At 43.9% G+C, this 12,268-nt stretch overlaps 1 protein-coding gene across 1 annotated transcript in view; it reads left to right on the top strand.

Moving 5' to 3' along the window:
* slc44a4 (solute carrier family 44 member 4) overlaps positions 1-11,033 on the top strand; it is a 37,961-nt gene extending 26,928 nt beyond the window's left edge. The window contains exons 13-22 of the mRNA XM_066666939.1: positions 1,127-1,219; positions 2,357-2,459; positions 4,132-4,391; positions 5,207-5,301; positions 5,653-5,756; positions 6,668-6,741; positions 8,003-8,073; positions 8,242-8,336; positions 8,997-9,081; positions 10,009-11,033. Of these exons, the coding sequence (XP_066523036.1) occupies positions 1,127-1,219; positions 2,357-2,459; positions 4,132-4,391; positions 5,207-5,301; positions 5,653-5,756; positions 6,668-6,741; positions 8,003-8,073; positions 8,242-8,336; positions 8,997-9,081; positions 10,009-10,112 (1,084 nt within the window). The 3' untranslated portion in view covers positions 10,113-11,033. The remainder of the gene's footprint in view (positions 1-1,126; positions 1,220-2,356; positions 2,460-4,131; positions 4,392-5,206; positions 5,302-5,652; positions 5,757-6,667; positions 6,742-8,002; positions 8,074-8,241; positions 8,337-8,996; positions 9,082-10,008) is intronic.
* The last annotated feature ends 1,235 nt before the right edge of the window (positions 11,034-12,268 follow it).

The following is a 12,268-nucleotide window of genomic DNA, read 5'->3' on the forward strand; positions in this document are numbered from 1 at the left end:
GCGGAATTTAACAGGCAGCCAATGAAGTGATGATAAAACTGGGCTGATATGTTCAAATTTTCTAGTTTTAGTGAGGACCCTAGCTGCAGCATTTTGAACTAGTTGAAGTTTTCTTAAATTGCTGCTGGTGCATCCTGACAGTAGTGCGTTACAGTAGTCAAGCCTTGAAGTAATAAAGGCATGTACTAATGTTTCTGCGTCCTGCAGGGACAAGGCATTTCTAATCTTAGCAATATTGCGAAGATGTAAAAAAGCTGTCCTAGTGATACTGCCTATGTGTTGATCAAATGATAAATCCGGGTCAATTATGACACCAAGATTTTTTGCTGCTGAACCAGGTTTAACTGGAAAGTCAGCGAGATTTAAAATTAAATCTGATCATTTATTTCTTGTCACTTTTGGACCCAAAAGCAGGACCTCTGTTTTGTTGCTGTTTAGAAGGAGGAAGTTACGCAACATCCAGCCTTTCACGTCTTTTACACAACACTGTCACAGGCCTCTGTCTGAAACACACCCCAGTAGTGAGGGGAAACAGACGGGGATCATCTCAGAGAAACTGAAATCACACCTCAGGACGCTCCTCTTCTCCCGTGCCTTTCATCATCACACTGTCCTTTACACAACCACAGCAGACCCTTACTCCTCATTGTTATTAGTTTCAGGGTGTCGTCTACTTTCTAAGCTGTGGTCTGTTATCTGATCAAGTACAGTTTAATCTCTTTTCCTGGAGTCTGACCCTCTTCCTTCCAGTCCCGTGGACCCCGTGGTTCCCCTCCTGTACTGTAAGGACTCGGGGCGAAGGCAGATGATTTTATACGTCTGTGTAAACACACCTCTCTATCTGTTCCAGTCTCTGTAGCTCTGAGAGCCACTGCTGTGTGTGAAAATGAACCTGTTCTAGTGGAGCTCAGGGTGTTTCCTGTAAACAGTCTCGCAGCCTCCTCACATTAGTTTTAGCGCCAGTGCCCTCTCTCCGTCCTGACGCCCCCTGTGTCTGCCCCGAGCTGGGACCGAGGAACAGGGAAATGTGACTATCTTGGGGGGGGACTTTGGTAAACACTGTGTTATTGTAAAGGTTAGGTAAATGTACTGATGATGATGATGGTGTGTGTGTGTGTGTGTTTAGGGCAGTGGGATACATGATGTCAACGCTGATTTACCCTCTGGTCACCTTCGTGATGCTCCTGGTGTGTGTGTCCTACTGGGGAATCACTGCTCTGTATCCTTTCTATTTGTGTGTGTGTGTGTGTGTGTGTGTGTGTGTCTGATCTATAAGTGACTGGTAGAGCCTCCCTGCTGTGGATCAGTGAACAGAGAAAGGTCTGGGTGTGTGTCGGAGCTCTCTCTCTGTCTCGGGGCGCTGACTGAGATTTCTGAAGTTCCAAATCCGTATCTGGATCCCTATTGAGAGTCTTGCCCTAGGACTCTTACTGGTAAAGGCTAATGTGTTTTTATCTGAGCTGGGAATTGAACCCTGGCTCTCCAGGTCCCTACTCTACTGGACTCGCCTCGTCTTTTCCCCTCCTTCACCAGGTGAATCAGGTCCTGGTTCTGGAAGCGGGTTCTTGTTTAGTGGCTGTTCTCTCGTGGTTCAGAGCGAGTCGAGTAGGGACTAAACCGTGGCGTGTAAACCTTGCAGAGCGCTGATCGTCCAGAGAGAGTCGTCACTCTACGCCACGCAACGCAGACGACCAGCACCAACTCTCCATCTGTAAAATCTCCAGCTGCAGCAGAGATCACGTTTGTTTTTATCCGACTCACAACGGCAGCTCGTAAAATGACGCCGTGGTCTTTTGAAGAGGTTCAAACGCTCCTTGGATCGGTGGCTGATGAAAGAATCCAGCGAGAGCTGGACGCTGCAACAAGGAAGGAACAAACTCTACTGATCTGTCTGAACTGATGACGGAGCTGTGTTCAGTCCCAAACAACAACAACACGCCAATACACCATGAGTAAACACCGCTTAACGTTACCGCCGCCGTTGTTGTGGCGTCTAAAACCAGCTGTTCTCCTTAGAGACGGGGATTTGAGACGACACCAGATACATGATCTGATTTTGACAGCTGAGCCAATCAGAACCAGCCAGCGCTGCTGAATATGAAACCTGAACCCGATTAGTGACTGAGACCTGACCAGAGCAGGTCTGACTGGTTCTGAGTCTGAATAGTCACCTTGGGACTTTGAAACTCAATCCTGTGCTCGACTGGGACCTGACTGATGAGGTACTTGGACCTGACCCAGTTGGGCCTGACTGGTTCTGCTAAAAACCTGAGCCCAGTCCCTGACCTTGTTGGGTCGAGTAGACATGTGTTTCTCCTGTCTTTCGTATCTTCTCTCCTTAGCGCTTTGTGTGTAGATACCTGGCCACATCTGGAGCTCCTGTGTTCAACATAGTGGCTCTGAACTCATCTCTGCCCGGCTGCAGCAGCATCACCGGCAACGAGACCTGCGACCCCCTGGTGAGTGATGAATACACACACACACACACACACACACACACACACACACACACACACTGTTTCTCCTGGAGTGAAGGGTGAGAGTTAAGAGTGTGTTCCTCTGCTGTAGTGTGTTCTACTCTTCTGGAAAAGGCCTTACTCCAGGGAGCAGAACATTGTCTGTAAGGATTTGATGGCAGACTTATGAGCACTAGTAAAAACCTGAGCCTTTTCTTTACACTTTATTTTCTGGGGACCCAAACCTGTGTACACTCTCTCACTGAGATGAACAGTCTACATTGTGGGGATCCAAACCTGTGTACACACTCTCACTGAGATGAACAGTCTACATTGTGGGGACCCAAACCTGTTTACATGCTCTCACTGAGATGACCAGTCTACATTGTGGGGACCCAAACCTGTTTACATGCTCTCACTGAGATGACCAGTCTGCATTGTGGGGACCCAAACCTGTTTACATGCTCTCACTGAGATGACCAGTCTACAATGTGGAGACCCAAACCTGTTTACATGCTCTCACTGAGATGACCAGTCTACATTGTGGGGACCCAAACCTGTTTACATGCTCTCACTGAGATGACCAGTCTACATTGTGGGGACCCAAACCTGTTTACACTTACTCAATGAGATGACCAGTCTACATTGTGGGGACCCAAACCTGTTTACATGCTCTCACTGAGATGACCAGTCTACATTGTGGGGACCCAAACCTGTTTACATGCTCTCACTGAGATGACCAGTCTGCATTGTGGGGACCCAAACCTGTTTACACTTACTCAATGAGATGACCAGTCTACATTGTGGGGACCCAAACCTGTTTACATGCTCTCAATGAGATGACCAGTCTGCATTGTGGGGACCCAAACCTGTTTACACTCTCTCAATGAGATGACCAGTCTGCATTGTGGGGACCCAAACCTGTTTACACTCTCTCAATGAGATGACCAGTCTACATTGTGGAGACCCAAACCTGTTTACATGCTCTCACTGAGATGACCAGTCTACATTGTGGGGACCCAAACCTGTTTACACTTACTCAATGAGATGACCAGTCTACATTGTGGGGACCCAAACCTGTTTACATGCTCTCACTGAGATGACCAGTCTACATTGTGGGGACCCAAACCTGTTTACATGCTCTCACTGAGATGACCAGTCTGCATTGTGGGGACCCAAACCTGTTTACACTTACTCAATGAGATGACCAGTCTACATTGTGGGGACCCAAACCTGTTTACATGCTCTCAATGAGATGACCAGTCTGCATTGTGGGGACCCAAACCTGTTTACACTCTCTCAATGAGATGACCAGTCTGCATTGTGGGGACCCAAACCTGTTTACACTCTCTCAATGAGATGACCAGTCTACATTGTGGAGACCCAAACCTCTTTGATGCTAATCCCAGTCCAGAACTCTCCACACCAGGACCTGGGTCCGTTCCCCATTGCAGACTGTCTGGAGGCTGTGCTTTGCTCGTGTGATTTCATACCACTTCAGGTTCTGCTCCACGTTTTCCTCGTATGGACCCACTCCACACAAAGGGGACCACACTCTGCTCGGAGACGTCTGTTTGCTCCAGGCCTCTCTAGAGTGGTTCAGCTCCTCGGTCACTTCTGTTCTGTACAAATTAACTAAGTATGAGTTTAACCTCTCTCTCTCTCTCTCTCTCAGACCTTTAACAGTAGTCTCACGCCCTCCTGTCCATCTGCACGCTGTGTGTTTATAAAGTATAACAGCGAGGGTCTGTTCCAGAAGAACATCTTTAACCTGCAGATCTACAACGTGGTGGCCTTTCTGTGGTGTGTGAACTTCGTCATCGCCCTGGGTCACTGCACCCTCGCCGGGGCATTCTCCTCCTACTACTGGGCCTTCCACAAGCCCTCTGACATCCCAGCATGCCCTCTGGTGTCCTCCTTCATGAGGGCACTGCGGTGAGTCCTTAGACCCCTCCACGTCCCACCTCAATCAGGAGTGTGTGCCTCTTCACTGCCATCACACCCCCCCTCTACCGACACTGGCCACTTTATCAGAAACACTCCCCCCTCTACTGACACTCACTGGCCACTTTATCAGAAACACCCACCCTTCTACTGACACTCACTGGCCACTTTATCAGAAACACCCCCCTTCTACTGACACTCACTGGCCACTTTATCAGAAACACCCCCCTCTACTGACACTCACTGGCCACTTTATCAGAAACATCCCCCTTCTACTGACACTCACTGGCCACTTTATCAGAAACACCCCCCTTCTACTGACACTCACTGGCCACTTTATCAGAAACATCCCCCCCTCTACTGACACACACTGGCCACTTTATCAGAAACACCCCCCTCTACTGACACTCACTGGCCACTTTATCAGAAACACCCCCCTCTACTGACACTCACTGGCCACTTTATCAGAAACACCCACCCTTCTACTGACACTCACTGGCCACTTTATCAGAAACACCCCCCTTCTACTGACACTCCCTGGCCACTTTATCAGAAACACCCCCCCTCTACTGACACTCACTGGCCACTTTATCAGAAACACCCCCCTTCTACTGACACTCACTGGCCACTTTATCAGAAACACCCCCCCTCTACTGACACTCACTGGCCACTTTATCAGAAACACCCCCCTCTACTGATGCTCACTGGCAACTTTATTGGAAAACCTCACTGTTTTTGTGTGTGTGTGTGTGTGTGTGTGTATCTGTGTGTGTTATAATGAGTTGTAATCTCCTCTCTCTTCTCAGGTATCATGTGGGTTCTCTAGCGTTCGGAGCTCTGATCTTGACTGTGATCCAGGTGATCCGGATCCTCCTGGAGTACATCGATCACAAGTGTCGGGGTAAACCTCAGTGACTACTTACACAGGACACACACATATACACACACAGTGCAGAGATGAAATCTCGCAGCTGGAAGTGCTGCTAATGCTGTAGGTGTAGGGCAGAGCCTGTGGAGGAGAAACAGTGTGATACTCTGGAACATTAGCGGCTCTGTTCACATGTGTGCTACCTCTGACTTTACCAGGACTGTGTGTCCGGGCATGAGTGGGATAACGTCCACGTAAAGTCTGGGAGGGATGTTACACATTTGTTTGTGTATGTATATGTATATTTTGTCTTCCTGCATGTTCCTTTCTGTGTATTTGATGTGTGTATCTATTAATATGTGTGTGTGTGTGTGTGTTTTTCAGCTGCTCAGAACTGCTGTGCTCGTTTCCTGATGTGCTGTCTGAAATGCTGTTTCTGGTGTCTGGAGAAGTTCATCAAGTTCCTCAACAGAAATGCGTACATCATGGTGAGATGTGTGTGTGTGTGTGTGTGTGTGTGTGTACATCTGAGACTGAACTCTGGAGGCATGGCTGAGGATAAGTTGAGTGAGAATCCCTAAAGAACCTGTAAAGACTAAAATAATGTAATCAACTCAGTTATTAATGTATCTGTGTAATATTCTGTTAGTTACTTTTATTATTTTGTTTATATATTTTTAGAAATGTGTCATATCATCACTACCCAATTAAAAACACGTATCTCTGTGTTTGTGGATGGTCCTTCACGCTGTGTGTAAATCTAATGACCAATGACCAAAATTACTCTGAATTAAATCTTTACATTGAATTCCACTAAGAGTTAAAGTGTTGTCCTTCTCCTGTAAAGTTACTATTGTTGGAGACACCTGTTTGAGTTAGATACATGACCTCTAGTGGATAAACAGGTGAACTACAAAAACACCAGAGATATTTCCCTCCCACTCTCCAACCTGTACATGCACACAATACACAGCCTTTAATTGATCACAGCTGGCCACCGTAGATCAGAGTGTGTTTAAACCACTGCACTAGATTCTGCTGGTGCCATGTTCTCTAAGCTGAGTCCAGGGAGACAGGGCCCAGTAGGGAGCGCTGGTGAGGGTCCGTTACACTAACTGACTGATGGGAGGCCAGTGTAAACACAGACAAGTGCTCTAATGCAGAGGGCAGGTTTATAAACAGGTTTTCTCAGGTGCAGAGTTCACTTGTACCGATGCTGTGTTGTGGAAAGATCGTATTTTTATTCAAAATGTATTCAGAAATATGTTCTTCATATTTTTACAGTTCATTTGTGCTCATTAGGAAATTAAATAAAATCACCTACTGCACCTTTAAACATTGGAATGTGTAAAATCAACTACTGTCTTTTTAAAGCTGTTCATTCCTGTGTCTTCTGTAGATCGCAATTTATGGGAAAAACTTCTGCGTCTCGGCCAAGAACGCCTTCCTCCTGCTGATGAGGAACATCCTGAGGTGACGGAGCTGTGATTAGTGCTTGATGATAATGATAACAGTAGTGGTAAAATGTTGAGGAGGTGTGTGTATATTTCTGAACAAACCCCAGTAATTACCCCGGGAAAACCACTACCTGGGCACCACTAGGGGTCTCCAGGGGCTGTGGTTTGAAACACTTCCAATATAAAAGACAGGACTTGTGTACAGTGTGGGCGGCACGGTGGCGCAGCAGGGAGTGTCACAGTCACACAGCTCCAGGGGCCTGGAGGTTGTGGGTTCGGTTCCCGCTCCGGGTGACTGTCTGTGAGGAGTGGGTGTGTTCTCCCCGTGTCCGCATGGGTTTCCTCCGGGTGCTCCGGTTTCCTCCCACAGTCCAAAAAAAATTGGCGACTCGAAAGTGTCCGTAGGTGTGAGTGTGTGAGTGAATGTGTGTGTGTCTTGCCCTGTGAAGGACTGGCGCCCCCTCCAGGGTGTATTCCCGCCTTGCGCCCGATGATTCCAGGTAGGCTCTGGACCCCCGTGACCCTGAATTGGATAAGCAGTTACAGATAATGGATGGATGGACTTGTGTACAGTGGATACGCGACCTCCTATTACGATATTACACAGTACTACAGTGTAGTGCAGGTGTTTTATACAGTACTCAGATCTCAGCTTAACACCAAACTAAGACTCTAGTTCCCCAACACCCCCAAAATGATAGATTATTATTTATTAGTGTCTAGTAGACAGTTAAGATCCTGCACACTGGCCCTTTGAGGTATTTCACAGATCATGGGGTTCCCTCAGGGCCAGGAAACGGGATCAATCAGTTCTCTGGCTGTTCTACCAGTGGCCACCAGGTGGTAGATTCCTGATACAGTCTTTTATTTAGATATTGGGTTGTATTCCATCGTAATCGTAAGTGTTACGGTGCATTGCCCTCCCTGTGCACACAGACCAAATCAAAAATAGCAGACTGGACATCAGTTCTGAAATATTTAATATTTAACACACTACACACAAACATTGACATCAATAATTCAAATACCATAAAGTCTTCTCTGAAAAACTGTAATAAAATAAAAAGGACATCAACCAGTTTGTCGTACATCGCACTCTACACATTTACTTTGTACTTCCCCCAAAAAATAAATAAATAAATAAATGAATGAATAAAGTAAATACAGGCTTTTTAACCTGTGATTAATGATGATCAATCACAGAACGTCATTGAGGTTAATGTGATTAAATGCTTTAATCAGTTGACTCTAACAGTTACGTAATGTTCTGTGTTCAGGGTGGTGGTTCTAGATAAAGTAACAGATCTGCTGCTGTTCTTCGGGAAGCTGCTGGTGGTGGGAGGAGTCGGTAAGAAACACACACACACACACACACACACACACACACACACATTAGGGAGCAGTATTTACCTCAGCAACAAAAACTTTACATTTGCAGAAGTAATTTTTCCATCTCTATAACTTTATTAAATCTAATCCCTCTCTCTCTCTCTCTCTCTGTCTGTCTGTCTCTCAGGTGTGTTGGCGTTTTTCTTCTTCTCTGGTAAGATACAGATTCCAGGAAATACCTTCAAGGCGTCAGCTCTGAATTATTACTGGATGCCCATCATTGTGAGTCAATCTTAATTATTGTTTATTCTTATGTTACTTTGGTTTTTAAACTGCAGCTCAAAAAAACTCAGTAAAATTAAGTTAAAAAAATGTAAAGGAAAGCTGACAGCTGAAGTTTTGACCTGTTTTCAGTTGAATCCTTCTGCGAATGATTCTTACTTTAGGCACATTTCAAATTTGTTTGATTGTCCTTTTTAACGGTGCTCAGTAACAGTTTGAGAACAGAGGACACAGTGTTTTATTTGTGAATGTTGAAGTGTTCCTTCTTCAACGTCAGGCCGGCGTTTCCACTGTTGTGTATTGCCCTTCATGACGTGCCACACATGTTCAGTAGGAGACAGATCTGGACGGCGAGAAGGCTGGTCTAGATCCTGTGCACTATGACCATGAAGCCATGCTGCTGTAACATGCACAGTGTGGCATGTGTTTCTGATCTTATCTCTGACTGAAACAAGTAGTGTCATCCTTGAAAAAGACGTCACCTAGAAGGCAGCACATTTTTCCCCAAAATGTTTGTGAACACCTCAGCATTAAAGACTTCACGGCTGTGCATTTCAACCAAGCTCTAGGCACAAATACACACCTGTACCCTGAGTAATCTTGGCTTTCACCCTTGTATGCGTGTGTGTTAATGTAACTGAGTGTGGTGTGTTGTTGCAGACTGTGGTGGTAGGATCATATCTGATCGCTCATGGATTCTTCAGCGTGTACAATATGTGTGTGGATACACTCTTCCTTTGCTTCTGTGAGTAACGCGCACACACACACACACACACACTCACATGTTGGTTCTGCTATACATTTGAGGACCTCCATAGAAATGATTACTTTATCTAAACTAGGGCTGGACAATAATTCAATATCAATATTTATCACAATGTAAATGTTTTGATAAAAATGATATGATTTTAAACATATCTTCATTATTTACAGCATCTGTCACTGACTGACGGTCATTTAAGGGTGCTGTTGTCAGTTCAGCACTCAATTTATAAATCTGTTTAAAAACAGTAACTTTGACAAAGCCGGTAGGTTGTTTGAGGGTGATATCATGTTTTTTTTTTGTTTGTTCGAGGCAGTCTCTCTGTAGTTTTTACATTGTTTATATCGATATCGGAACTATATCGTATCGACCGATATTAATATATCGTGATATAAATTTAGGCCGCATCGTCCAGCCCTAAGCTAAACCTAACCTCAGTAATACGGTTCTTCATTTCCCATGTTATAAATGTTAAAAGATATTTCAACATGTTTATTTAATCACGTGCTTAATTAGATGTCCTCTGTTAATTAATTAATTAGTTATATCATCCATCCATCCATCAATCCAGTGGAAGAATGGGACAGGACTGAACTTTCCAACACAATGCAGAAATATTACTGAAACCTGTGGTGATTATGTTTCGCTGAATGATGTTATAATCGATGTTATTAATATATTCATAAATCTTTAATCTGAACTGCTGTGTACCAGGCAAACCCTGTCCTTATAAAACCTTTACAGACCTGGGTTCAGTTCCCAGCTCGGGCAGGAACACCACACTTCACAATAAGAGTCTGTGGGCAGGAGACTCGTGTGTAGCAGTGGCGTCAGTGAGGGGATTCAGTCCTAGATCAGTCTGGATCAGAAGGAAGGCCGTAAACATTAATGAATGTGTTGTGTCCTCAGTGGAGGATCTGGAGAGGAACGACGGCAGCGCGGAGAAGCCCTACTACATGTCCAAAAACCTGATGAAGATCCTCAACAAGAAGAACAAACAGCCAAAGAAATGACGATGAGGAGGAGGAGGAGGAGGAGGATAAACCTCCCCCAACAAACTCCCACAGAGCACCGTCACTTTCTTCCACAGAAACAATCTCTCAGTCTCTCTTCACCAGACCTCAGTGCGCTGGTGTTTTATTATATTATTATTATTATAAACGTCACTGCAGTTAGAGCTTAACACAGACGCTCACACTTAAAGGAATCAGGGATTTTACACTCGTTGACTTTTAGAAGCTCTTAAACTCATGTTTACTCAGGATCCATTACACACCGTCCTTCACCACTGTAAATAACTTAACGTTAAAACGATGATTTCCGAAGCATCACATTCATTATCTTTGAGTAACTCTTTATTGGGATTTTTTTTTTGAAGAAATATAGCTATTTGTTCGTGTTATTTGTTCGTGTTCTGTTCAGAATCTCTGTGAGGTATCGGCCAAACCTCTTCATCTCAGTCTGCGCTCCTTATTTATTTACTCCTGAATAAGGTGTTGTCTTCTATCACCAAACATTTAGATCTTGTGCCGTTTTATTTTCCTCGAATGTGACTCACCAGCGCCTCCTTCGTCTCCGGCGCTGGGCCAAAAACTCCAGGTTGGAACAGAGTTTCTGTGAAAGCCTCAGGAGCTTGAGCTGGATGATGATGATGATTGTTTCGTGTGTTAAAATGATTTAGATGAACACATGAGATCTTTAGTTTTTTAGGTGGAGTTGATTACTGTGCCTTTCCAAGAGAAAACTAAACTACTAGGATTCAATAAAGCCATGTTTTTACCAGATTTTAAGACTGTTTTTGTGCCAGAACAAAGTTTTATTTTTGAAGTAAAGAGAACTATGTTGGATGAGTGGGATCAGATGGAGTGGGCCGCTGTGTGTGATTTCTGTGTCTAAGCCGCCTTTAGAATAATGATGTAAAGTCTATTTAATAAAAACGCTGAATATTAACCACTGTTTATGACTCTTTTCTCTGGAGTTTTATATGAAATATTACTGTTTCTCTATCTCCTCTCCCTCTCCTCTTTCATTCTCATTATTCTCACTGGTATCTCGTTCCCTTCCCATCTCTTTCTTAGGGATATTTTCTCTCCATCTTTCACTCATTTTTGCCTTTTCTATTTCCGTCCCCAGCAGTCTTCTCTCATCTCTCCATTCACTGTGACCAAAGACAAACAGAACAAGCTAAATGTAAAATGGCAGTCATTTCCTCTACTGATATGTCTCTTCATTTCTGAGAGCTGTTACACTGACCCCTAGTGGCCTGGATGTGTCAGAGGTTCTGTCATAAACCGGGTCAGTGAAGTTACACTGAAAAGAAAACCATGAAGGATATCAATCATTTGTAAATATTGATAACACCCACCACACCTGAGACCCCTGCTGTGAGTGAAGCAATAATCAATACCTCAGTGTTTATATCAAAGACGTTCGAAGCTTTTTTCCCTGTTGATTTTAAAGTGTCAGTGTAATGAAGGTCACACCACCATCAATTAAACAGATAAACTGACAAACAAAAACACCTGCTCCTCTATAGATCCATCAGTTATCATCACTAAACACGGCGGTATGTACATTAATAATAATAATAATAATAATACAGTGAAAGGCTGTGAATATTTCAGTTTCAAAGAAAATGATCTGGAGTTTAATCCAGGATTCAGGAATCTATCCATTAATTAATTAATAAAATAAACTGAGCTTTGTAAAATGGACCGAACAGAAATAAATCACTCTGAAACACACACACACACCTGGACACGTCTGCAGAACTGAGAAGTGGAGTTTTCCTGCAAAATGTAGCATCAGAAAAACTGAAACATCAAGGCCACATCCTCCCCCGGGTTTTAAAAATCAACTCTGTTTTAAAATGGGCTTTTTTTTAAACCTAGAAAAACATGTCATTTGACCAGGGATGACCCCAAAACACATGCCTGTCTTCTCATTTCTTATTGGCTCATTGCCATGGCAACATCTACAGCCAATCAGAAGTGCCAGAGCTTTAAACAAAAGTGTGTGTGTGTGTATATATACTAGTTAAATAATGCTAATTCTAATTAAAAATAATATACTGTATTTTTTATTCATGCCACATTTAATTGCAGGCATTAAATAAATAAATTGTAGAATCTTATTCCAATTAAAACATTTATTTTACGAAAGTTTGCAA

Source organism: Hoplias malabaricus, chromosome 4, assembly GCF_029633855.1.
Source record: "Hoplias malabaricus isolate fHopMal1 chromosome 4, fHopMal1.hap1, whole genome shotgun sequence".
NCBI classification, from domain to species: Eukaryota; Metazoa; Chordata; class Actinopteri; order Characiformes; family Erythrinidae; genus Hoplias; species Hoplias malabaricus.